Source organism: Melozone crissalis, unplaced genomic scaffold (assembly GCF_028551555.1).
Source record: "Melozone crissalis strain CALT ecotype California unplaced genomic scaffold, PUWL_Pcris_2 ptg000059l_1, whole genome shotgun sequence".
Lineage (NCBI taxonomy): Eukaryota > Metazoa > Chordata > Aves > Passeriformes > Passerellidae > Melozone > Melozone crissalis.
Window position 1 is genome coordinate 2,800,215 of NW_026535837.1, and position 27,047 is coordinate 2,827,261.

Here is a 27,047-nt window from a genome sequence, read left to right on the forward strand (position 1 = left end):
CAGTTTGCAAGGGGTTAAAACATGTTAGTTCAGCTAAAGTAAAAATCTCTGCTCAACCTCACTCTGATGGAAGAGGAGGCTCTGCTGCCCTCAGCATCTTCATTATGGCAGTGAATTGCTCATGGTTCTTGACTCCTGAGTTGAATTTCATGATTCTGGAATGGCTAAGCAGCACTCTCAATTTCTTGCTATTTAGCTTTCTTAAAAAAAAAAAAAAGTTGAAACTATTAAAGAATTCAAAGATGTCATGAGAGAGCTTACTTTTCTGCTTCCCTTCCTGTTAGCTTCTCTCTGCACCCTTCAAAAGGAAAAAATAAAGCAAGATTTATTAATTATGCTAAAGCAATGAGTCAGGACATCTTTATACATTTAAGGTGAAAAGCTGTACAAATTGTGGTCACAGTTCAGACACACAGGGATGTGTTTACTGCTTTTACTTCCCAAATCTCTGAAGGAAGCTGTTTCCCACCCCAGGTGCAGGGAGATCCCGTGGCTTGAGCTGAGGTCACACAGTCAGTCAGGTGGGGTGTTAGCTCTATCTTGTTGCTTATAGTGAACCACTTGCCCTTATTGAGGGTGGATTTTCTGTCTGTCTGTCAGTCTTTCACAGAAATCCATCATGGCAGGATTTCTTTGTTTATTCCCACCCCACACCCATCTCTGCCTGGATCCTGCCCACTTTCCTTCTTGGTCCATCACCAGTGAGCAGCAGGGTTAGAAATCTGTCTCAAGTTCAGAGTATGCTGATAGGACCAAGAAGGAAAAATGACCCTTTGGCAGATCACTCCATCAAAACAGACCTTTAATCTGCTTTCCAGTGCCATGCACTAAGAACAATTACAGAAAGAAATCCTGCTGGTACTGGGACAGAAATGGGAGCCAGAACTGTTAGTTGGATTCAGCTGGAGATTCATGTTACATAGCCATGGGTTAATCAAAGTGCTTACAATAAAGCAAGTTTTTCTGCAGCTTAGATAAACACTGGCACATCTGTGGAACCACATTTTCTGGGACTTCAGCCGACGTCATTGTTTTGGGCCAGTTTCACCACTGTGGCTGCCAGTCTGCTCTCATCCTGCAGTTTCCCAGGCTAATGAGTTTATGTCTGTCAAAGAGAGTGTCTGAAAGATCTGTCACTGTGCAATGTGGCATGTGTGAAACAGAAGAAAATCCCCTCATTTCTTGGGGTGTGAGTTGTGTGCATTGCTCTGGACCCTGCTTTGGCTTGACTGGCGTAATTTAAAAACCTGCAAACACTGTAGGATGTACTATGGGCTGCAGAAAGTGCTCATTTTTTTTCCATTCAGGATGTTCAGTCTCAAAGAGGACAGGATGCAGCATGGTACTGAGGGAAAATGGGATGGCCTGCCATTGCAATGAGTGTCCAGGCAGGAATTATGATTCCTGACACAGACATGGGGCTCTGTGGGCTGACAGGACTTCAGCTACTATCCAGGTATCTCTTTCATAATGGGAATAATCTTCCCTTAGCAGGCAGAGATGTGATCAGGGGGACAAGGAGCATACAGCTGTTTGGAGGAAATAATTTTAGAGACATCAGAAAAAAAGCACTTTGTGAATATACCTCCTAATTGTACTTCCCTTAATTACACAGATTTTGAATAATGTCTTTGCTGTGCTGACAACCAGTGGTTATTTTCTCAGCATGTTAATGTTACCCTAATCAAAGATCCTCATCTTCTAGTCACAACCCTGTGGGTGACCTTTTCCAAGACCACATGGTCTATCAGGCAAGATGTTTGAGGCTTTGTAGGTAGTTCATGTGAGGAGAAACACAGAGAGGCCTTTGGATTAGGTCTGCTACTCTCAGGCAAGGTTTGTAGTGTTATATGACTGTCAACCTGCTGCTGTGTGCCCTTCTTAGCTTAGGTGAGTAGAAAAGTCTGTTCTGGCTCTAAAGTACTAGTGGTTTTAATTGAGTTCAAAGTGTAACAGTTGGGTGAGCAAGGGTGAGGAGAACTCTATTATAAATCCTCATTTTCACAAATTGCTTTTTGACACAATCTGTCAATAGAGATTTTGTTTCTAAAAATCTTCTTTTGCCAGTGGAGGCAAGCTGCAAATCAGGAGCTGTCACCAGGGTTTGGTTTCAATGCTGCCACTCCAGTGAAAACACAGGTGAACATCTCAATTTTGCTGATGATGTTGGTAGTTCTGCTGTTGTGTTCCTGGGACTGGGACATTCTGTTTGGTTCCCTTTAGTGGCAGTTCAATCTTAATTAATTAAGCAGCAGAAAAAAAAAAGGAAATTAATAAGGATTGATGAATTAATTCCTATATTGTAAATTATTGTCTCCCCAGCTTTCTCCTGTGCCTCTGGTGAGTACCTGGAGATGAAGAACCAGGTGTGCAGCAAGTGTGCAGAGGGGACCTACTCACTGGGCAGTGGGATCAAGTTTGACGAGTGGGATGAGCTGCCAGCAGGATTCTCCAATGTGGCGACGTTCATGGACACGGCGCTGGGCTCCTCCGAGGGCAAAGCCGACAGCTGCAACAAGTGAGGAGCTCTGCTTGCGCCTGGCCTGGGCAGCTGGGGGCAAACCTGGGACAGCTCAGCAGCACAAAGCTGCTTAATGACTCACCTAAGCTCTGCAGAGAGCAGCCAGCCCTGCTAATGGCAAAGGAGGGTGGCTGGGAGGTGAAATCTGTACCCCATCTCTTTGCTGTCAGCGTGGCCTCCTTGGGCTCATCAGCAGCCACTGAGTTTAAGGCCAGCCTGGAGCTGCTCTTATTTGGGTCATGGTATAGTGAGTGTGGCTTTATAGTAAAAGGTTCTTTTACGGCCTATTTAGGGACCTGTGGTGCTTGCAGAATGCTGTTTCTGAGTGTAATTGAAGGTATATTGAACCTGTGGATAATAAACCTTTCTTATATAGGCTGAGTCCTAAATTTTTCATACCATATCCTTTCCCATGAACAATGAAAAGTATTATGTTTTATATTATTGATGTAACATATAAAAATATATAAAGACATAAAATAAAATTATTATATATCATTATATATTATTATATACTATATATAAATATATAAAATAATTTTTATATAGAGAGAATTTACATTATCTATTATTAATTTATTATTTATACTATTATAAAGATTTATTATTTATATTATTTATATATATGTTACTGTTATTAATTTTTATTTTATATATTAATTATATAAAAATAATGCATTTATAATTTATATAAAATATATTTTATATATAAAATAAATATATTATACAGAATTATATATTATTATTTATTATTATACAAAATAGTATATATTATGTAATGTATAATTATATTACATAATATATGAGCTATAATATATATTATTATATAAAACTATATATAAAGATATAAAATGAAATTATTATATTTACAATATCTGAAAAAATAAATAGAGATCCTGTACTAAATTTTAAAATTCACTGCAGTTAGCTGTTTTGGGATTCAGGGGTCTTTATTATGTAAAATGTTGTTGTGTATTAGTGTACAAAAAGTCTCTTCAGTATCTGTGATCTCAGTTGAGGCTTGTTTTGTTTATGTTCCCCAGCTCTTCATGGACACCTCGAGGGAATTACATCGAGTCCAACAGGGATGACTGTACAGTTTCTCTCATCTATGCTGTGCACCTGAAGAAATCCGGCTCTGTTTTCTTTGAGTACCAGTATATTGACAACAACATCTTCTTTGAATTTTTTGTAAGGCCTTTAAAATGGTGAATCCAACCTTATTTTGCAAGAATTCACCCCAGATCATTAGCAGCAGCTTTCTCCCTTTTAAGTTCCCTGCATGCCCATAACTTGTTATTGCTGAACTATATAAAAAATTCTGCTTCTATTTCTGTCACTTATACTGTCTTGTGGCATTTATTTAATCTTCAAAACTCAGTCTGAACTGATTCTGTCTGCCATGCACTGGGATTTTGCCATTAGGGATCATGACTGACCCATTTAGTCCATCCTTTTGCAAGACAGGTGTTGGTGGTAGATGTTCCTATTTAGGGGTGTCTGATTTGAGATGTCTTTGAAGGGACTTGACATTTCAAAAGACTTCCTCCAAGGTGGTACTATGTGGAAACCTTTAGTTTTAGGTCAGTTTGTGTCCTAGTAATTTAGTAATTAAGATGAAAAGAGAAGCAGGAGAAATTCAGGTGGCTTTCAGTAGGAATTAGCCTCTGAGGATGTGTCCATGCTGTGAAAAGGAGGGGCTGGGGATCATTAGCTCTCATGTGGGAACAGCCTGGCTGGGCTTGCACCATGGTGTGCTCAAATTGCTGAAAGTGTCTGGTCAGCAGTGAGCAGAATGGGGAAGGCAGCCCTTCTCTGCCCACCTGGATGGACTGGCTGCTGCCCAGTGAGCTGGAGGGTTCTCAGCACCAGGATTTGCAGTGGGGTGTAAATGCTCCACATTACTGAGGTGCTTTGGAAGGTTCCACTGTCCTTGTCATGTTGTACCTGCCATGTGGGACAGAAAAAAATGTGATGGGAGGGTGACTCAGAGAGGCAGATGACTGGAAATTTTCAGTCTCCTCTGTTACTGCCCCTTTACCTGTCTAACAAGCTCTGTTTTTCATCAGAAGGACACAGCTCATGGCACCTCACAGGAGTGAGAACTCTTAGCTGGTGTTGGTTAATATTTATTGAAGTTTGGGGAAAAGTGCAAAGTATCTTATCCTTAGTAGTCTGGGAAAGGAAGACAAAAATTATCTGTTGGAGGTACCTTCATGCTGCTACATCAGTGTGATAGCTTGCTGCTGCACTTGGATAACAGACCATGCAGGCAATGTTATTTAGGCATTTCTGTTTTGTATTAGACTACCTTGCCTTCTTCATGGGAAGAAAGCAGCAACCATGCTTTCTGCTGTCAGGTGAGTGTGCCAGGATTATGAATCCCAGCTCCAGTTGCTCGACTGACTGGCAGATCTGCAAATATATTGTTTCTGTGACCACTGGCTTTGCAAATGGCTTCTTGATTATTGCTTTTGCCCATATCCCACTCATTCGCCTTCTCTGAATTTATCATTCCCTGTTCAAGAAGCAATGAGTGCTGCAGCCCTTTATAGAAATGCTCATAAATTCCTAGTCAGCCTCAGTATTTCAGGGAAACCATATTTAATTCTCCTGTAAAAGTCATTTTTTTCCCTCCAGCATGCCTTTGTGCTGAAATATATTTAACAATGACACTTTAGCTCTGGGCAGTGGCATTTCAGTGGCAGTGGCATTGACATTTCAGTCCCAGTGGCACCATTTCACTGGGAAATGGTGAGGTGTTTTATCTGCCCTTCTTTGGCTCTATTTACATATTGAAGCCCTTTACATCTGCTGAGAAGAGGCTGTATATTCTTACCTCCTCTTTGCAGGTGGGAACCAAGACAAAAGGGTGTTGTAGCTCAGGTTGCACAAGATAATTAGGGATTTTCCTTCTACACAGGTGCTTCTTCACACCTCTTTTCCTCAATGCAGTTGGTCTAGGGGGGAATTGAGTGTATGGATGCTTTGGAGGATGTGGAGTTGCACAGCTTATTTCAGATTTGATTTGGAGCAACTTTAAGGAGGATCCTTGACTCCAGGTCAAGTGTGTGAAAGTGTTGAAGTGGCCTTTCTCCCTGGTGCAATAAAAGCTGAGTATGTGATCTTGTGCCTCAAAGGGACTTGATACTTTTTCATCTGAGAAGACAGGTATAAGAAGAAAGAGCTACACCAAACCCTGCTGTAAGGAAATTATTCTGAGCTGCCCTGGACCCAGGCAAGGGACAGACAGCCTCTCACTTCTGCCAGGATAGAACATGGCATGTTGCCTCTGCCTTGAAAGCTTTACTCTCATCCCTGGGTCAGATGGCAGCAGGCCAAAGGGAAAGCCCTTATTGGCTGTAGAGATAACATTTTGTCTTCCAGCTTTGGCCCATCCACTCCTGCTTCCCCTATGACTTAGAAACCTCTGGGTTTTAGAGAATTAAGTCTTGGTAGGCTCAGGAGAAGGATAAAGGAGCAAGACAAGATGCTCAACATCCTTGTCTGCCCATACAGCATGAGGACAAGCCTGAGATCATCTCATCCTGCTCTTTTTTTGCCATCTATGTCAGAGGGGGCTGGTGGAGGCACTGTTAAGCTGTTGCAGATGTTGAAAGTTGGGGGTTTATCTTGCCACAAGTAAGGCAGCTGTCTAAATATGCAGACAAGAGGAGCAGAACTGAATCTTATCATTCCCAGTAGTCATTATGCTGACAGAGAGATGCACCTGATTGTAGTCACTGATCTTGTGCTTTTATTAACAGATACAAAATGACCAGTGCAAAGAAATGGAGTCCACAGCAGACAAATGGGTGAAGCTCACAGACAACGGGGAATGGGGCTCTCATTCTGTGAGTGTGTGAAAAATTCCTCAATGAAGTTTTTTTCCATTTATAAATGTCTGTAATTTCCTCTGTCCAGACACCACACATGGGCCAGCTCCTGTGAATGCATTTGAAGAAACAGAGCTTTCCTAGCGCTGAGGGGAAAAGTCATGGAGATCCCTAAGGAGCTGATCCCAAAGGAAATTATATAGATGCAAGACTTTGTATTGATTTCCCTGGGCTTTGGATTAAGTGTTTTATGAGGTTGAATAGTTTTATGCAAATCTGCATGCCACAATCACTCTGCATGATTGTAATTGAAATCTTGTACAACAGTTGCTTGCTCATGAGATCACAAGATTACTCTCAGTTCCTTGGCAGAGCAGTGGGAGTGGGGTGTACATGTGGGGACAAGCAGGATGGGCATTTCATTCCCAAGTGTGTGCAGAAGGGCTGGGCTGCACCCAACCTCTGCTCCATGGGGGCTTGTGTGAAAAACCAGCTGGCAGCACCAGGGTGGCTCCTGCAGCAGGGATATGAGCCTGTCTGTGTTGGGGGTAGGAGCCCTTTGGCCGGCTGAGTTTGGCCTGTGACCATCACATTCACAGGATCGTGTGCAGACCAGCTCATCAGCGGAGGCCTGGCTCCCACTACACCATCACACCCTTGTCCCTAGAGCCATATCAGCAAAGGCCCAGCACAGAGGACATTGTGCCAGAAGAAAAAGGCTTTTGTGGGCATAGGCAACTACACACTCTCTGTTTTCCATCGGGTGCTTTTCCTCCTGGAGGAGAAACTGTGTTCCTGAGGCAGCTCTGGTTGGGGTGCCTGTTGGGTCAGGTGCAAGACCAATACAGGTTACTCTGGGAAGCTGGAAAACTGGCTGAGGAGGGATGAGTGGCATGAGCTGAGAGGTAGATCCAAGGCCAGGGCACTGATTTGGGTGAGCTGAGGGATGTAGGCAGTCTGCATGGGAGATGGTGCCATCTGAGCTCCTCATCTGGGATGTGCAAGTGTCCTCACTCTCTATAAAAGTTGTTGGGATGGCTGGCTGAAATGTAGACATGGGCTAGGTGAGATGATGATTCTGGCTGTCCTGAAGGGCTTTTTCGGTAAATCCTGTCAAGGTGTCTTCTGTGAGCACAATTTTCCAGGTGCTGCAGTCTCTGCTCTCAGCAGGTGAGTCCTGCTGCTGGAGCTGGTGCTGGGTCCCTCACCTCACACAACCTGGTGCCTGTTTCAGTATGGTCCCAGTTCCCCTGTTACATGTGACAGCTCAGCTCTCCTCTGCCCCTGTGGGTAGCAGATGTTTGGGTGTGGGAGATACAATATGCTGTATCTTCTCTTAGCTAAATTTTTCAACTCTCTACCCTGGGTGAACAAGAACTGTGGTCCTGCCAGGCCTGCTGTAAATCACGTTATCCTGGACCCTTATGCTGGTAGAGTTTATCCCTCTTCTTGTGTGAAAATATAGCACTTTCAGGCCATTATCCTGCTGTTGGCACTAAACATCTTGTACTGGGCTAGTAGGTATGGAACACCAGGCCAGGCTGGGGCTTGGTGAACCTGCTGTTTTTAGTGATGAGAATTATACCATAGTTACACAAGTGAGTTGAAGGCAGAAGACATCAAAACTGCTGCTGGGGAAGTTTTCTTGCCTTCCTACAGACTGGATTAGCAAATAAAGAGAAAAAGGAATAAATAGGTTTTCATTACCTCAGCCATGATGCCACCAACCCACTACCCTTCCACAGGGGTTGTGCAGTCACTCACTGCACCATGCCATGAACACAAGTGGGTCAGGGCAATCAGAAACCAGGTTGTTTTCTGCATCTCATTTGCTGTTTGCAGTCAGAAATGAGCAGGAGGGATGAGACTGCTGCTGGAGATAGCTGTGGATTGTGTCTGGCTTACTGGTCATGATACTGTGGTGTTACATGCAGATAGAAGTTGATTTTTAAAACCTATAAACAAAATTCACTTGTGAACTGGATTTTCAAAGTCTGGGTCATGTCGAGTTTCTTTATGAAAGAGTATCTCAAGGCTTTAAAAACAAACTGATTGACTATATCTGAACATAAGGCTGGAGATAAAAGCTCTTGAGTGCCAGGGGTAATTGGATAAAGACAGGAACAGCTTTTTCCAAATTCTGCTTACAACAAGGTCAGAAACAGTTCTTGGTGTTTTTCCAACTGGGGTGTTGAGAAACATTTCCATAAAGCACATTTTGGCACTCCTCACGTATGTCTGTACAACATCTGTCTATTGTTCTACCATTACCTCTTGACCCACTAAACAGCAGAGGAAAAGCTGCTAGGATGCAAGAAATTTGAATGGAAGTAGGAAATAAAACAATGTCTTGGCAAGGGGATGTTTGCTAACTCACATGTGTTGTTGCAGGTAACTCTGAAATCAGGTAGCAATATATTATACTGGAGAACAACAGGGATTCTCATGGGCTCCAAAGTTGTAAAACCAGTTTTAGTGAAGAACATCACAATTGAAGGTAAGTAGAATTTGTCTTTGAGGTTTTATCTCACTCTTTTGTCACAGTGTTTGACAAGTGCTATTTATACTGCTGTGCCTACAGCACTGAAGTGTTTTTTTTAGCCCCTTGCCCCCCTGTCTCCTCCTCTGAAGAGTAGAAACAGAACTGCAAAACTTCACAGTGAGAAAAGGCTGAAAAATTAGTTTATCTGGAAAATATTGCCATCTACTGGAAAAGACTAGATTAGGAAATAAAGAGAAAAAGGAATAAACCGTTTTTCTTTGTTGTAGGATAGAAAGACTGTGGTTATTGGTAAGCCTCTCAACAGTGATAACTGGATATATATCATAACAGTGACAGTTGAAGTAATATTCAAATGATCTGGTTTTTTCTGGAATTGCTCTTTTGGTCCTGGGCTAAGTGTAATAAAACTGGGAGTGTCATATAAACTGGGAGGGTCAGACTTTATTGAGGTATAAACATTAAAGAACTAAATTATGGGTCAGCAAAGCTGAAGTGTATTAAGTGAGTGGTGGAACTGAGTGTGATTTTTATGCTGCTTTATACAGCTGGTTTGCTCTCAGCCATAAGCCCAGGTAGGCAGGAGTTACAGATGAGTCTCTGCGAAAAATGCCAATCACTTGTTTTTAAAATTTTAAAAGTTTGATAGTAATAAAATGTTTATAAAAATAGTAATGCAATTAGAGTAATAAGAATTTGGACAATTTGAATTAGGACAATATGAGACAACAAATACAAAGAGTTACGGATGTCTGGGTACCTTTTCCTGGGCAGCACGAGCCCGAAAAAGGACACCCGTTAACAAAGGATTAACCCTTAAACACAATAACCTGTTGCATATTCATACACCTCATACATGATGCATAAATTCCATTCAAACACAGGATTCTGTCTGGTCATCGTCAACCTCTTCCTCCAAATCCTAACAGCGCCTTCGAGGCGGGAAGAAGTTCATTTCTTCTGATAATGGAGCAATAAATTCTTTTTCTCTGAAAGATTCAGGTGTCCTGTGGCTGCTATCTCAGTGCAAGTCCTTTCTTTAAGAAAGTATCCTACATAGCATAGTTTCTATTTTAACATTTTGTTATAACCTAAACCTACTACTTAAGAGAATTAATACAGCATTACTTTCTAACACAACACATATAATATTCATGTTAATAGTTTTGAAAAGCCAATCATAAAATATGCATTTTTCACAGTCTCTTTCAATGCTTTACCCAGAATTTTTCTTACAGGAGTTGCATACACGTCTGAATGCTTCGCATGCAAGCCTGGAACCTTCAGTGACAAACCAGGTGCCTCTGGCTGCCAGGTGTGCCCACGAGACACTTACTCTGAGAAAGGGGCTAAAGAGTGCACCAAGTGTAAAGAAGAAATGTATTATGCAGGTACATAAACCAAGTGGGACAAGCAAAACTAGGAGGGTCTGAGTATGTGCAGTCATGGGCTGTTTCAGATCTGAGTGTGGTTGTATCCAGCAGTGTTAGTCTCCAGCTGATATCTAAAGGGGAAATGACTGACTTCCCAAAATATGCAGAGGGCACATAGATACATAATGGGCCACAATCAAACGTTGTTAGTGCCATCAGTGTTAGCATGAAGGGATGGAGGCCTTTATTAGCAGGAAGGGGAAAGAGTTCTTCTGAAGAATAGAGTGGTGGTGCTGTGCCCTCTCGTGGTAATTTGTGTTATGAGTTGGCAATGACAGGAATTTGCTTCATCACTGCCTTCAGCCTTAACATGTTTTGAGGATGTCCTTTCCAAACACTGTCTCCTGCCTTGCCCCTGCCTCCTGTGGGGTGGGAAAATGGGGTGATCTAGTTGCAAAACCTAGTCCCAAAGTCCTCTGTTTCCAGCTATGGTTAGGTGGTAATCTTCAAATGACGTGGTCCTAATCTATTCTTCATAGTCAAAAGGACTTCAGATTTCCTCTTTGTAGTAGTTTTAGAAAGTTCTTGAAGAATCAGTTACTGACCATAGCACCTGCAATCACCAATGGCTGCAAAGGCCTGGGGACCTGTGCCTCTGCTCACAGTGGAAATGGAAATATCACAGTATTATCTGGCAAGAGAAAAAATTGGGCCAGTGTTGTAAGGAAGTCTCTACAGGATTAGAGTAGTTGTGTTCTTTATCAAGTAAGAAAATATTTCCATGCTCTGTAAACTGTATAAATTGTTGTTTGAAGTGGGGAGGGTGTGATGGAATCATAGTGGTTTGGGTTGGACAGGACTTTAGAAATCATCTCATTCCAACCCCTGTGCCATGGGCAGGGAATTTTCCACTAGATCAGTTTGCTCAAATACCTATCCAACCAGGCCTTAACCCAGAGATGGGAAATTCACAACTTTCCTGCGTGACCTGTTCCAGTGTCTCACCATCCTCAGAGTAAACAACTTCTTCCTAATAATTGTCCCTGCATACACTGAATCAGTGAATTTCAGTGTAACAGTATTTCACAGCTGGTATTTCCCCTGTTCCCCTGCTTCATTTCAGGGGAGGCTTTATGCAGACACCATTAAAAGCTTGATTTTTCAGTTTATAATTTTCTGCTGACTCATTTTAACCTCCAGATTTCAAGCTTGTTATGTTTGTTTCCAGGGACCATTTGATAATTTAATATCCTGTTTCTCACCTTTTCTTTTAGAGGAGGGATCCAGTGCGTGCATAGAGCGACCTCCATGCACAAGCAAAGACTTTTTCCAGATCCACACCCCATGTGATAAGGAGGGAAAAGTAAGTAGAAGGCAAGATATTATTTTTAAGCTCACTGACCTTATTGCTATCTCTGCATTTGAAAGCAAGGTAGTTCTTTTCAGGAATCCATTTCCCAATTACTTTCCCACTTTTGCTTTCAGTATCAAATCTGTGGCTTTGGGCTTGTCCTTTGCCTGCCCTCTCTGCAGCCTTTAACCCTCTGTAAGAATCTGCCAGATATGGGTCTGCCTAAGGGATGTGTTTTGGTGGGATGATAAGCTCCTTGCACTTGTGAAGGGTCTGATGGGGTCACTGGGGCTGCTTCCATACTTCCATGCTGCTGGAACACAGGGTGAAGCACTGTCCCAGCACAAACCCATCTCTTTAGTTGTTAATAATCTTTCTGGCATATTTTAAGCTTGTGATGACTGTCCCTGCAGCACCCATGGATAATTCAGGTGATGCCATGGCCCAGGAGCAGTGGATACAACCATCTCTATTTCAGGTGGAGGAGTGTTTGGCTGCATAGGTGTGAATGTGTCATGTCCCTTGGTTTTAGCATCAAAGGACAGGTTAAACTCTTGCCTGTGGTCAGGTAAAATAATGGTATATACAAAGTCTGGAGTGTCCATGTGTGTCAGCTCAGCTGCTGGTAATGTGCTTGTTCTATGGGATGCCTCAAATCACCTGGACTCTCAAGTTTTGTTTCACCCAGAGACCTTAGATCCACTTGGTCTCTCATAGAGGGACCTCCTGGTGGAGAAGCCTGGCTTTGTCCTAGCAGTCAAGTGGAATTTTCTGAGGAATTTGGAGAAGAAACTGCTGTTTGCTGCTATAGGAAGCCCACAGAGGTGTGGACACATGGTCAGGCCTGTTTCATGTCTTTCCCTTCCCACCTCTCTTAGATTCCATCTCTCAGAATTTTGCAAATAGTCAAGTTCCCTAACACCTGTGTGTTGCTGGCCTAATGTTTGCTGGCAGGATTGGGTATTTTGGAGTCTCCTGGTCAGTGAATTCTAAATGCAGCTTAGAGCTTGCATGCTTTGCTAACGAAGCATCAGTGAGTTTAGCCCCAGAGCTGTCAGGCTCTGCAACCTGGTCTTGACTCACTGATTTCTGCTCTGTTAACTGTCTCCAATGACTCAAGAAATCAGCAGCAGTGCTCATGGCTACACCCCCAGGTACAGCTCTAATTGCAGCCTCCTGTGGATTGTTCTGCCACTGCTCTGTGTGGTCCATGTCTCCCTGACACTGAACAAGTTCCTGTTATTTGACCCTTTTCCAGTGGCCTTTCCCTTTACTGATGGATATCATTAGAATGCAAAGTGGGTTTTTCTGCAGACAGCCTTCCCTGCCCAGCTGCAATGACAGCAGCAGGTGTCACAGGCACACAGATACTGGCTGAGTTTTCAGGATTGGTTTCACTGCTCTGCATGTCTGGAAATTGGTTCAGCTTTGATGTACTCCACATCTCTCCATGTGATGCAGCTCAATGGGAGGGCCTGACTCTGCAGGCCATCCACAGGAGAACAGTGGCTGTAAAAGACCAGGCTATTGATCCCTGGTTGCTGAAATAAGCCAGGTTTTCACTGAACAATAGATTGTTGTCTCCTTTCTGCTGTCCCACTCCATGTGTAGAAGGGACCTCTGGAGATTTATGCACTTTGCTCTTGACTTGTCATCTACCTGGGATTTAAAAATCCCAAGATGAATGCTTCAGCTCCAGTCTGAGGAACCCCTCACCCCATGGCCACAGGCACCCTCTGACCCTGCTCTCCCTGCTCAGATGCAGGAGGATTCCTGCGGTAGGCTGTGTGTCTGGGCTCTGGGCAGCCACACAGTTGCTTTGCCATCTCCTGAGCCTTTTCATTTTAAACACTGTGCACCCTGATCTGCTGAAGCATTTCTGGGGTGATTCTCCAGAAAATCCTCCAGGTGTTCAGGAGCAGCAAGGACAGGCTGATCCATAGGAAGAAGTGCCACTCTGGCAGCAGAAGCAGTCCCTCAGTGCTTGAGGACCCTGTGCCAGTGACCAGATTGAGCTAAGGTGGCCAGACAAGTTCATGGAGAAAAGACACAACCAGTGTCCAGCTGGGACATTGTGTCCAAGGGTCAGCCAGGGAACATGACCTGGCACAGCCATGGCTGCAACAAAGCACAGGCAGGGATGGAGTGAGAGCCTCAGCATCACTGGAGCTCCCAGGAGCCAGGGCTGAAGTCTGAACTGAGGCTTTTTCCAGCTTATTCTGTGGAACAGTTTCAAGAGGGATCAATGCTTCAGGTGCTCTGTGTTACCAGAGGGCTAACCCTAAGTGCAAGCAGCTCAACACCCAGGGTGACAGGGGGTCTGCATCAAATTCACAAGGTGAAATCTCCATTACCTGAGCTTCCAGCCTCAAAGGTCACTGATTGCTGGGACCAGAGGGTGGAAGTACCCAGGGTGGGAACTGTGGACAGGTTAAACTCTTGCCAGTTGGGTTTCTCAGCTGTGGAACTCAACTAAGTTTCACCTTGAGATGTAAAACCCTTTCAGAGAGATGTAAAACCCTTTCAGAGAGATGTAAAACCCTTTCAAATTTGAAACACAACTTTGTGGGTGATGCATCTCACCCAAAGCTTCTCCTGAAGACAGAAGCTTGTGTCCTCAAAGGGGGGTGATGATGAAGAGGTGGCACCATGGTAACACCATGGACTGACTCCAATTTGTGTTCATAAACTGCTTTTTATGTGATGACAATGGATTGGAGGGGCTAGGGGAGAGCTCCTGCATGGTTTTGACATTTTCTCAATAGGTGAAAAATGGCAGGAGAGAAACTGGGGACTTTTCAAAGAACAGGCCAGTATGAATTAAAAATTCAGAACTTATGGTTCTCTCTTCTAACAGACACCTTTCCAATAGAGGGCTTTTATACAGCAGAAGTTATATTTTGTGTTACTGGGGTTAAAATGCAGAGATAGCATATCCACTTAGGATTATTTATCTGATGCTTCTTAGAACCACTTGCATGGGGAATTAAATAGGAATTAAATTTACTAATTAAATAGAAAATTTACTAATTAAATAGTAATTGTTTTAAGTTTTACGTTTTTGTTTTGTCCTTAAAACCTCATATCTTGCAATCTCCTGTGAACCCAGTCATTTCTGTTGCCCTTACCTGCACTTCCCTTTATTGTCCTGTGTGTTCAAGGTCTGGTTTTGGCCTTAAATGATGGGAACACCCTAATTTAGTTTACAAGAGGGATTTTCATTGGTGCATTTAGTCCTAAAGCTTCATGGTTCATGGTGTGAGCTCAGTGTCTCCTCCTTCCAGACTCAGATCATGTACAAGTGGATTGAACCCAAGATCTGCAGAGAGGATCTCCCTGATGCATTGACCCTACCTCCTTCTGGAGAGAGGCAGGACTGTCCACCCTGCAATCCTGGCTTTTACAACAATGCCTCATCTTCCTGTACTCCCTGCCCACCAGGCACATTTTCGGATGGGACACAGGGTAAGAGTCTGCAAAAAAATTTTGTGTGTCTCCAAAAGCAGTCATCATCAGTTTAGCGACATATCATCATAAGCCAGTGTTTGTTTTGCTTTAAATACTTGTTAAATAACATTTGAGAGCAAGATGTGGATATCTGTTTTCTCTCCTGAGTCCTTTCTTATCAGGGATCACTGCTCCAAGTTGGCCTGCTGTGTTCTGGATGCATTTCTTGGCTGATAGAAACATCCTGAGAGTTATTTTAAGGGATTCTGAGAGGGGAATCAGAATTTTCCAGTCAGCAATTCCTCCTCAACCATTCTCCTATCCATGCCAAATTCTTTCTTGCAAAAACCTCATTTTAAACCCAATCAGATGAATACCCTGCCAACATTGTCTAGCCTAAACTCTGGCTTGTTGATTCTGAGATGCATTGGCCCAGTGGTACCAATGGCATGTTGGGGGAACTCTTGTTTATCAAACTTTCAGCTGAATCTATTAAAAAGTAAATGGGGGACCAGTTGCAGATTACTTAACACGATGTTATGAACTACAATTTACAAAATGCTGATCTCACTTCCACTCTCCTGGTCCTGATAGGTCTTTGACTGTTTAACTACAAAGAAATAAATTATTTTCTTTACTTATTATTTGCACTAGAGAGTAAAACAGCAGTATCTATGTTCTTCAAAACACTGTTTGACATGTGCCTTGGCTGTGTGATATCCTTTTCTGCCCTCTCACCCTTAGAGTGCAAAGCCTGCCCTGCTGGGACTGAGCCAGCTCTTGGCTTTGAGTACAAGTGGTGGAACATCCTGCCAGGAAACATGAAGACATCTTGCTTTAATGTTGGCAACTCCAAGTGTGACGGGATGAACGGTGAGCCAAACTCCCTGTGTTGTGTGATCCCATTCCTCCTGCATGGATCCCTGTGGTAATGGAGCACCCACCACAATGAGTGTGCTCTTGGCTGCATGACTCACAGCAGTTTCCTCCCTTTCCTTTAGTTGCACCAGGCTGGAAATTTCTTGTGGGAAGCAACGTCACAGTATCATAAAGGAATAAAAAATCTCTTGTATACTAGAGGAGGGCAGGAGCTGCAGCCTATGTGAAATTCCCTCAGCAGACTTATCCACTTATCCCACACTGGCTTTAATGCATCTTCAGATGCATTCATATCCCCACTAAAAAAAGCATTGTTTTTTCTTCTCCCTAGTTTATCTCATTTTCTGCTTTGTGATAACTGTGCCCATTGAGGTCATAAATAATTCTTTTGGAAAACTTAATTACAGCCTGTAATTTTATTCCTTTAGTGCTCAGAGCTTTCTCTCTGCACATGTGCTAAAATTGCAGCAGAGAGCAGTCACAGCTCACTGGTGAAAATGATCCTGTTTGGGACTCCTCCAGCCTTCTCTGACAGATTTTCTTCAGCCTGATCCACCCTGTCAGACTGGTGTAACTCAAGCTTTGAATTATGTGTGTTGAGCAGAGGGGAACTGAAGTATGTGCTTAACATTTAACACACAGATTCACTGATTCATCTGTTTTAAAGCTGAAAGATATCAGATGGATTATCCCCCTTGAGCTGCACAGCACAGATCAGGGAATATCAATTGCGCTGCTGATTTGAAAGGTGAAAATTGCCTGTAAAATCAGCGGTTCATACAATTGCTAAAATTCTTCATTCAAATCATCATGATATTGTTCTGTAGTTGATACCAGGCATCTTTAAAATACACTGACATACTGAATTGTTTAAAATTTACGGTAACATAGATTTCCTTTGCCACCCATTGATTGAATTTTTTTTCTTTTTCTGTTCTGTGAAGGTTGGGAGGTGGCTGGTGATCACATCCAGAGTGGGGCAGGAGGCTCTGACAATGACTATCTTATCTTGAGCCTGCACATCCCAGGATTTAAGTAAGGAATGGGATATTTTTTCATCTATTTCTCAGTTATTTCTGTCTCTTATACCTCTTTCACACTATCCCAGGGATAATCTGAGTGTTACTTTCTGAAGTGAAATAATGCAATGAATAGGAGACAAGAGGAATCTTGAATTTTATTCCCATGTCCCCAGTTTGTCTATTGAGGCAGGCAAGCCTGTGGGACTTTGGTTTTTAGCAAGGACACCTTGGACTGAAGTATTTGCTTCAGTCAAAGATGCAGCCAGCTGGCTGTCTGGAAGCTGAGAAAAGATATTACCATCCTCTGTTTCTAAATTATTCCTCAGTAACCAGCTAAACCTGCCATGAGGTGGATACTGGAGTCTGCCCTAAAAGTACTTTAGTGAAACCCAAGTTACTTTGCTCTGTGGGTCCAGGCAGCCTCCACAGTCTGTGCTTCCCTTGGAGCCAGTGGGGAGGTGCAGGCACTGCAGGAGAATGGGAATGCCACCACTCCTGCACACTCACACAGGATGAAATACCTGCTTAAAGTGTCTCTGTCAAAAGAGTGAGCTTAGACTCCTAGTTCAGACCAGGTGCTGAATGTTGAGACCAGCAAGGTGTGGAAGATGAGCCCCACCCTCCCTCTGCTGTTTTCCAGCTGAGGTAGATGCAATTACCTTGGTGTAAATCACTTGAAGTATGTAATGTGTTTTAATAATAAGGCTCCCTACCAATATGGTCAAATTTGGGTGTTCATTATAAGGAGGGAAGTGTACAATAAAGAACTTAGACACTTAAAAAATGACCCTGCTGCACCCAATACTCAGTGCAGAGGCTCCCACCATTCTGCAAAGGCAGGTTTTCTATGACAGGGCTTTGATGGCTTCACTGAACAAAAAGGAATTTGAAGGATTGACTGCTGCCTGTCTGGAGAGCACTGTATGAATATTTTGTTCCTTCTCTGTTAAACAGACCTCCAACATCAGTGACCGGAGCAACTGGGTCAGAACTCGGCCGGATTACTTTTATTTTTGAGACCATCTGTTCAGCAGACTGTGTGCTGTACTTTATGGCAGTAAGTGAGACCTCTTTCTCCATGAGCCTGGTATTCCACAAGTCACTTTAATACCTCTGCATAGGTGTGATTAGCTGCACTTGGTTTATTGTGATTATTCATGGCATTAGTTTAATATCTGCAGTGGCCTTGCAGGAAGGATTTAATGAATGACCTAGTGAAATTCCTCCAGCATTTGAGTTGTGAACCATTCCTGGCTATCTGCTTATTCTAAAAGTAATCACTGGACACTAAGGAACCCCTATTAAATTAATTTTTCCCCTATTAAATTGACTGATTTAATAGGGGAAATTATCTTAAATTATCAGTATCTCTTGTGCTGTTGAGTTAGCATCTAGTAACAGAGTGACAAGTGAAGATCTGGGACAGAGAATGGGAAGAGGACAGTTTGGAAATTTAGACTTGATCCTGTCAGTGACCTGGAGGATCAGTAGAGCAGCAGACAGATATTTGTTTGAATGTCCATTAGCTGAGGAAGGCAAATGGATCTGCAATGTCTCCCTTGCCCCTTCCACTGAAAGGGGAAGCTGGTTATTTTTGGTATTTAATGGCTCTTTAAAGAAACCTGCTTTTAATTTAAAGAGAATTGAGTGGAAATTAGGTGGCAATTTAGAACAGTCTGAAAATTTGTCAGTTGTGCAAAACAAAACAAGTATGTTTGCTTTATTAAATGTTAAATGATGTTGTGGAGTCCTTTTAATATGCTAATCTCTAGATCATAAAACACTGGTGCTTAGTGTAGTATGACCACACTTTTTTGTTCTTTCTTTTTTTAAAATTATGCCCATTTTGTAGGATGTAAATCGAAAAAATACCAATGTGGTGGAATCATGGGAAAAAAGTAAAGAAAGACAATCCTACACTCACATCATCTCCAAAAATGCTTCCTTCACATTCACCTGGGCCTTTCAGAGAATAAATGAAGGCCAAGATGTAAGTACTTCTTTATGTGTGGGGCGTTACAAAACAGCATTCTTTGGACACTCTCTGCCAGAACTCCAGCCCTCTGTTGAAGCTCACAGGTTTCCCATAAGGGAAGAGTGGTTCTCACCACAAAGCACAGCTGGGAGGCAGCTGTGCATAAACAATCCATGAGCAAGGACAGAGCCACGGATAAGCTGATCCCTGAATTGGTGCACAGAGGTGTGGGTGGTGTCCCCAGTGTGATGGCACCAGGAATAGTATTTGCAGGGATCCCCTTGGCAGGGAGGAATGATGAGGAGGACTCCATCTTATCAGCAGGCTAATTCATTACTTTATTATACTATATTATTCTATACTATATTACATTACATCTAAACTGAATCTGCCAAGCACTCAACTCTGCACAGAACTGCACAGAATCCTGTGACTGTCAGCCAACAGTCCTGACACACACACACACACACTTGGCCCTGATAGGCCGAGGAAACAAAACACCATCACTCTGGGCAAACAATCTCCATATTGCATTCTACTTTGGCACAAACACAGGCACAGCAAGTGAGACAAGAATTGTGTTTTCTTTCTCTGAGGTTCAGAGAATGTGAAACCCAGAAATATTCTTGGGAAGAATTGTGCCTTGCTTTTCTCTGTGAAGAGAAATGTGGTGACAAACCCCGGGGTGGTTTCCTTGGCTCTCGTTCCAGAGCAGGCAGTTCATCAATGACATGGCCAAGATCTACTCCATCACGGTGACCAACGCAGTGGATGGAGTGGCCTCCTCCTGCCGGGCCTGTGCCCTGGGCTCCGAGCAGTCGGGCTCGTCCTGCGTGCCCTGCCCTCCAGGACACTACATCGAGAAGGAGAGCAGCCAGTGCAAGGAGTGTCCTGACAACACCTTCCTGTCCATTCATCAGGTGTACGGCAGGGAGGCCTGCATCCCGTGCGGGCCTGGCAGCAAGAGCACCAAGGTACCCAGCCTAGGTGTTTCTGGGAGATGGGCACACAGGGTTTGTTGGGCTGGAAGCTCTCAGGGGGCTGCTTCTAGTGCTTTCCTACGGGCATGTGCCTTGTGAGCACTGGAGTATGGCTATATTGTAAGTGTGGCAATATGCCCACGGAAGATATCCTTGTTGCTATATTTTGGAATATTACCAATATAGCTGGATGGACATGCCTGAGTCTGTTTGGCCCTTGGTGCTGAACCAAATAGCAGCACTGTGGTGTTTTCACCCCAGAGACACTTTTGGGTAGCTGTGTGCTGCAGCTGGGCACGTGGGGACAAGTCCAGGCATGGAGGAGCTCTGGTGGTGGTGGGATGGAGCTCCTCTCACAGAGGGTCACTCCTCAGGTTTACCTCCGATGGAGAAGCTTTAAGGCGAAGGTGAAGGAAAGAAGCTGGTTCTGATGGAGGGTTTCAATCTAGAGCTTTATTCCTGGCCCACAGGCCTCTGAATCCAGCAACAGCTCCAACAGAGCTTCCAGCTCCAGGGTTGCTGTTCCTTTTAACCCCAGGGAGCAGGGGGAGGGAAAGGGTAGGAAGCCACCAACCAGGTACAGGAGAGGAGGTCTTAAGGGACAAAAGACACCTGGATGGCCCAATGCCCCCCCAGGGGTAGAGGGCATCCTTTGGATCTACCAATCACTCAATGCCCTTCTGGAATTCCAGGACTGACAGACAGCATTCAGCAGGGTTCAGGGAGGGGAATTATCAGGGGAGGGAGCCGAGGTTCTGAGGTAAATCCTGAAATCACAACGCAACAGCAATCGGACACGAAATAACACGACGCGGACATGCAGCTCCCTGATGGTAAAAAGAGAACTTTTGATTTCTGACTCCAACATTTATAGATTTCCAAAAGTGGCAGCGGATTGGAGGGTGACAGTGCCACCTCTCCAAAGACACTGGTCAAATAAACAGAACATCAAATCTCTCCTCTTCCATAAAAGAATACAAAACAATGAGTTATTTACAGAAAGTGTGTGAGAAAGTTCGTTACAAGAATGTAAACATCAGAAGGCTTAGAAAAACTAAAAAAAACCCCAGGGCAACAGTCACTAGTCTAATTTCTGTTTATAAATAATCAGATAAAAGTGACAACTTCAGCTCAAAAAAAGGTTAATTTCAAGAAGCTGTACTGTGGACAGTGAACAAACAGGGCAAGTATCTATCTTACTTCCACCAAAGCTATCCCACTGCCTGGTCTTTTAAACTCAGGGACTTCCTCAGCTGGATGATGTTTCTGGGCCTTTAGAAACCTGTAACAAGTTCCTCTTTCATGAAACTGTAAGCATAAGTAAACATTTATCATGTTCAAGGAGCTGCACAGGTACTGGAAGAACAGCTCCAGTTTGTTTGTATTCTGCCTGTTTTCTGCTATGTTCATATCGTGTCCTTGTTTCTTGAGCTGTTTCTTGTGTTTCCTTTGCAAAATGCAAGTGTAACCAAGGACATGTTTTGGTCTGTTTACAGGGATTTATGCTGGAACATTGGGATCCTAAAAGTACCCAGAACAAAAGAAAGCAAGAAATTGCATTCTCTTGGCTAATGCAGCAGACAACAGAAAAACCAGGCTTAGGGAACATTTTAGTCTTGATATGTGATTGCAAGGGACTGGAATGGGAATAGGAATTATCCCAAGGGAAAGATCAGTTACAGGAATAGGACAGAGTTCCCCTTCATCCTTAACAAGGAAAGCAGTCCTGTCTGCACCCGTGCTTTAACTCTGAGGTGAATGTTTTGCTGCTGTTCCATAACTGCTTTTTAATGGATGCCTCTGCCTTGCAGGACCACTCTGCCTGCTTCAGTGATTGCCTGCTGTCCTATGTCAAGGATAACCAGAGCCTGAATTACAATTTTAGCAACCTCAGCCAGGTGGGCTCGTTGATGAGTGGACCCAGCTTCACTTCCCGAGGGACCAAGTTCTTCCACTTCTTTAACATCAGCCTGTGTGGGAATGAGGTGAGCTCAGCTGGGCTTGAGGGTTGGGGGCATGGACCAATTTGTTGCTTGTGCTGATGCTCTGGGGTGACAATGAGACAGGACAAAGACTCCCTGTCAGCTGAGTTGTCACCAATACTGTGCAAACACTTCCTTTTGGATCTTGCTTTGCAGTGCAAGAGGACTTTTGAGCAGCCAAGTGATTTTCCAGAGCAGAGATACTGTGTTATAGGCCATGAATAAAGCTCAGAAGAAAATTCCTGTCACATCCCTGCTTTTTCTTTCCTGTGCCTTTAAGTCACTTGCATCATGACCCTGCCCTTTGTGTGCTGCCACCAAGGAGCCCAAATTAAGAGTTTGAGTCTTTCAGCTGGCAACTGCTTTCCATATGTGTCCCTCATTGCTTCACTGGAGATGCTGTATGCAGAGCCCCTGGTCACCCTGCCAGTGGCCAAGTTGCCCAGTGCTGACTTTGCAGCCTTGGAGAGTGGCAGAAAAATGTGGTTTTAGTTTGTGAGTTAAACAGGCTCTGTCTGGAGCTTGGACTGAAGCAGAGCATGTTGTCACACACATAAATTGACTTTCAGAGCAATATCAGTGTTGTGCATTGTCCCATGAAAGACAACATGTGTAGTTAACAATAATGCTCAGCCCTGTGAAGTTCTGAAGTCTTTTTGCCATGTATCAAAGGATTTGCATGAGTTAAGTCAAATGAGTAGTCACATTTCTTTTTGTCACACAGCATTTTGCATACTTATAGGCTTCTATGTGTGTTTAACTACCACCTGGATTAGAGCTGCTGACAGCTAGATCCACAAATGTAGATATTTTCTCTCCTCTGTGCATCTGGTCTTCACTTTCCCAAACTACTACAATGGTACTACAGTACAACCAACCATATGGTTAGGTGGTGAGTGCTTGACATTTTGTTAGGAAAACTGAGTCTGGTTATTTGTCTTTCATTGCTGTTGCTCTGATTCTAGCACTGATCTTGACATTCCACATTAAAGCAGTCTTGAAGGCTATATATCTGTTTAGGGATTTCATGTATTTGTGCTTTGAAAATATTTTATCTGGATTAAATCCCAAATAAAGAGGTATTCTACAGTATATTATTTAAAGGCAAGAAAAATAGGGTTTTCCTTTGCAAGCATTTTACTATGCTCTGCAAGTAAACAGTGTGCTGTCAAGATAAACTAAGAAGAGTGCTCCACAGTACAGATTTCTGATAAGTCACCTGCCAGAGGTGACATTGTATTTCTGAATCTGTACAAGGCTTTAATGGGAGCTTTGACAATGGCACAGTTTGTTGTGGTTTGTCCCTCTTATGACTGACACATAGAGACGACAACTTGTTGTAAGGAAAAGTACTGAATCTCATCCAGTTTGCAATCAGCAAGTTTGCAACCTCTCTCTTCCCAAACTTTTTCACATCTTATCAACAACCAACAGCTTCTCCCTTTTTTCCTGATTGTCCACAGGGGAAGAAGATGGCAATTTGCACTGACAATATCACAGATGTTACTCTGAAGGACATGGTTGCAGAATCAGAAGATTTTTCCAATTTTGTGGGAGCTTTTGTCTGTCAGTCCACCGTCATCCCGTCAGACAGCAAGGGCTTCCGAACAGCCCTGGCTCTGCAGTCCAACAGCCTTGCTGACAGGTTCTTAGGTACACAGTTTGTCTTCTCCTTGTTGTTGTGAATGCACTCTCGTGTATTTAGGGCTGCAGAGTAAATCCTTCCTGGCTCAGCAGCTGCATTACTTTGAGGGAAGGGTGAAGGGGCAGCCCAGGATCAGTCTGAGATGGTTCCTGAGCTGTGAAGCAGCTCTGCATAGGTGCGTGCGTGTTTTGCTGATGTTTCAGTTCAGCTGATGGCTGGAGGAGTAAAAAAAGTAAGGGCTGTGCACATTTTTAGTTTTCTGTTTCTGTGTTATTCACTCTTCCTTGTGCTTGGTTGTGTGGGTCTCACAGTGCATAGCATTTCAGCACAAAAATCTGGAGAGTGTAATTAAAAAGTACTGGTTTTATGTTCTGTACCCACCTCACTCAGGGCAAGACCAATGACTGTGAGAGTCACTTTAGTCCAAGTGTTTCTGTCTGTGCCAAGATCCCACTTGGGCAATTTTAGAAGAAGAAACTGATATGGGGACATAATTAGAGAAGGAATCAGGAGGCTTAGGGCAGCACGTGGCTGTGCACATCATTAAGTTTTACATTGGTCCAGATCACAAGTTCCCAGAATCTGAGGCCAGATGAGGCAATGAAGTCATTTGCTCTGCTCACCTATCCATTACAGGCGCTGAGTGTTTGTACTTTCTCCCTGGAACTGAGCCCAGAAACTTAAGTTTGACAAAAGCACATCTTTGGAAGAGCATTCAACCTGGGCTTTTAAGACTGCCAGAAATAACAACTTTGCCACAGTCACTGGTATTTTTTTCCACTGATCAAACACCATCTCTCTGTTTTTAAAGTAGGCTTGTCTCCTATTTGAATTTCCCTGACTTCAGTTTCCAGCTCTTGCTTTTTATTAGTCTTTCTCCAGATCACACCAATGTTTTCCTTCTTGAAGAAATATTTTGTGTACTGGAATTGTCACACCCTTCTGATAAATTAAGTAGACCAAGTTCTTCTACTTGTCTTGCTATCATGTATTTATTTTGAGCACTTAAAGTGCTCACCTAAAGTGCACTTTTGAGGCCCATTCTACACTTTCTGTAACTTTTTATATTTTTTTAAAGTGTAGAACGGAATAGTATTCCAGTATTTAATTTGCTATAATGGCAATAAAAATTTTGCATTTGGAATCCCTGCATCCTTCTTTCTCTAAACTTAAGGGATTTAGTGATGGCTTCTTGGATCTGATGTCGAAGTTACAGTTTCCAAAGGAAATCTCTCTTTCTTAAGACTGGCCTTCAATTCTTGCTGCACTTGTAAAATATAAATATAAATATAAATATAAATATAAATATAAATATAAATATAAATATAAATGATAGAGTTTGTTTGGGACCATCTTGCTAAGTGAACCAAGCAACCAAGTTGCTCTGAATTTTATTTTTAATCCTCTTAATCTTTGTCTCATCTACACACTTTACCATCCACAAATCCACTTTGCATGGATTATACAGTTACTTGCAGATCCCTGATGTTAATCTTGCATTTTCACACTTCAATATTGATGTCTAGAGAAGCCTGGAGACATCCCATGCTTGATGAGAATTTCCCATGGCCAGATAATTTTATAATGACTTAGCTAAATAGTTTTTAATGCAGAGTGTGCTCCTAATTGATAGTACACTGCTAACTTTTAAATTAGAACCTCATGTGGTAATTAGTGAAATACTTGATACATTTGCATAACTTTAGCAACCAAGTTCATCAGCACTCAAGGAATGAGATCAGATTTGTTCAGCCAAAGAGGTTCTCCCTAAATTCTTGTTGACTTTCTGTCATTGTGCATCTGTCCATGAACTGAAACCCATTTTCCATCACCATTATTGTGTCTCATTGTGAGAGACACATTGCAATTCAGGTCACCATATCCCCTCTCCATAAGTCTTTTGACAATTCACTGTCATCAAAAGCTCTGTTAAAGGTCACTCTTAGGTATGGGTTTCTAGTTCACAAACATTCATGCCAGTAAATGCCAATATTGTCTCCTGCCACCAGAGGAATGAGAGAGGGCAATTATTGTCTTGAAAAACAAGGAGATAGTCCTGACTTTTTTTTCTAATACAAAGAAATGATGTCAGGCTCTTCTGGCACCTTTTTTTATCTCAGTTGCTAAATTTTAAAATGGTTGAAGTTTGCCTTTCCTAGCATAGCAAGGATGTGGAGCTGCTGAAGTGAGTCCAGAGGAGGCCAAAACATGGTCAGGGGGCTGATCACCCCTCCTGGGTGACAGGCTGAGAGAGCTGGGATTGTTCAGCCTGGAGAAGAGAAGGCTTCAAGGAGATTTTAGAGCATATTAGAGATTAGAGAGCATCTTGCAACCTAAAGGGGCTGCAAGAGTGCTGGAGAGGGATTTTTTACAAGAGGATGCAGTGACAGAACAAGAAGGAGTGGCTTCCAACTTAAAGAGAGTAGGTTTAGATTAGATATTAGGAATAAATTTTTCCCTATGAGGGTGGTGAGACAATGGCACAGGTTGCCCAGAGAAGCTGTGGCTGCCCCATCCCTGGAAGCATTAAAGAGGCTGGAGAGGGTTTTGAGCAACCTGGTCTGTGAAAGGTGTCCCTGCCCAGGGCAGGGTTTGGAACAAGATGATCTTTAAGGATACTTCCAACCCAAACCATTCTGTGAGTCTGTGATTCTATCAATTGTTTCAAGAGCAAGTGGAAAACTTCTTTTCTTCAGTCTTTTCACCAGTTTCTGACCACTACCACTTCTTGTTCTATCAATTTTTAACTCCTGGGAAGGATGCAGCCCCCTTTGTACAACTCCCTCTTCTGAAATGTTGCAGTGGAGCACCAATATTTTCTGTCTTCTTTGGTTCATGGGTTGGAAAGAATTTTGATTACTTGCATTTTCCTCCTTTTCAGCTTTTGCCCAGAATCCATGTAGTTCATACACCAGCCTGTCATTTGTTCCAAAAGGTGCCATCAAGGCTTCCCCATGATTCCATAATCCTTCTGAGTCTTGTTATTCCATCTCTCAAAGCACTGCAAATTGCTCAGGTCATTACCTGTTTTGATGTGTGAGGGTTGTACACTCAAGGCATATGCTCTGAGGGGTTGCATCAGATATCTTCAGCAGTCCTTTGCCAGCCTAAATTATTTAATGTTTCTTTAATGTCCAGTAATTGCTTTAAATTAATATAAAAGAGTAATAAGTAATTACACAGGTGTTTGGGTTTGTTTTTTTTTTGCTCTGTCTGCATGAGGAAATCAGACTGTATGAGGAACATATATATCTGCAAAATTTAGTTGGAAAAAAGTGTGTGTAATGTACAGCAATGTCATTAAATGCTATAAAGTGAGATCCACAGCTTTCAGATTGAGAAAATATTACACATGGACCCCCCTAAAATTCATTAATAGATTGCTTTTTTTTTATTTTTAATTTCTTACATTTTAGGAGCTACTATTGAAACAGTGCTGGAAAATATCAGCATCAAGGCAGATATATTTCCTCCCTCTCCAAGCAAAATACCAGATGTGCATTTCTTTTACAAGTGGGTAAAAAGTGCTGTTTATT

The 27,047-nt window shown here is 42.9% G+C and overlaps 1 protein-coding gene across 1 annotated transcript in view; it reads left to right on the plus strand.

Annotated features, from left to right (window-relative positions):
• Nucleotides 1-27,047, plus strand: part of ELAPOR2 (endosome-lysosome associated apoptosis and autophagy regulator family member 2) — a 100,846-nt gene that overhangs the window by 63,047 nt on the left and 10,752 nt on the right. Inside the window, exons 3-17 of the mRNA XM_054287561.1 lie at nucleotides 2,323-2,518; nucleotides 3,565-3,712; nucleotides 6,289-6,375; nucleotides 8,749-8,854; nucleotides 10,096-10,248; nucleotides 11,505-11,593; nucleotides 14,866-15,046; nucleotides 15,773-15,901; nucleotides 16,852-16,942; nucleotides 17,884-17,986; nucleotides 18,782-18,919; nucleotides 19,615-19,878; nucleotides 21,696-21,869; nucleotides 23,330-23,519; nucleotides 26,928-27,024. Of these exons, the coding sequence (XP_054143536.1) occupies nucleotides 2,323-2,518; nucleotides 3,565-3,712; nucleotides 6,289-6,375; nucleotides 8,749-8,854; nucleotides 10,096-10,248; nucleotides 11,505-11,593; nucleotides 14,866-15,046; nucleotides 15,773-15,901; nucleotides 16,852-16,942; nucleotides 17,884-17,986; nucleotides 18,782-18,919; nucleotides 19,615-19,878; nucleotides 21,696-21,869; nucleotides 23,330-23,519; nucleotides 26,928-27,024 (2,146 nt within the window). The remainder of the gene's footprint in view (nucleotides 1-2,322; nucleotides 2,519-3,564; nucleotides 3,713-6,288; nucleotides 6,376-8,748; nucleotides 8,855-10,095; nucleotides 10,249-11,504; nucleotides 11,594-14,865; nucleotides 15,047-15,772; nucleotides 15,902-16,851; nucleotides 16,943-17,883; nucleotides 17,987-18,781; nucleotides 18,920-19,614; nucleotides 19,879-21,695; nucleotides 21,870-23,329; nucleotides 23,520-26,927; nucleotides 27,025-27,047) is intronic.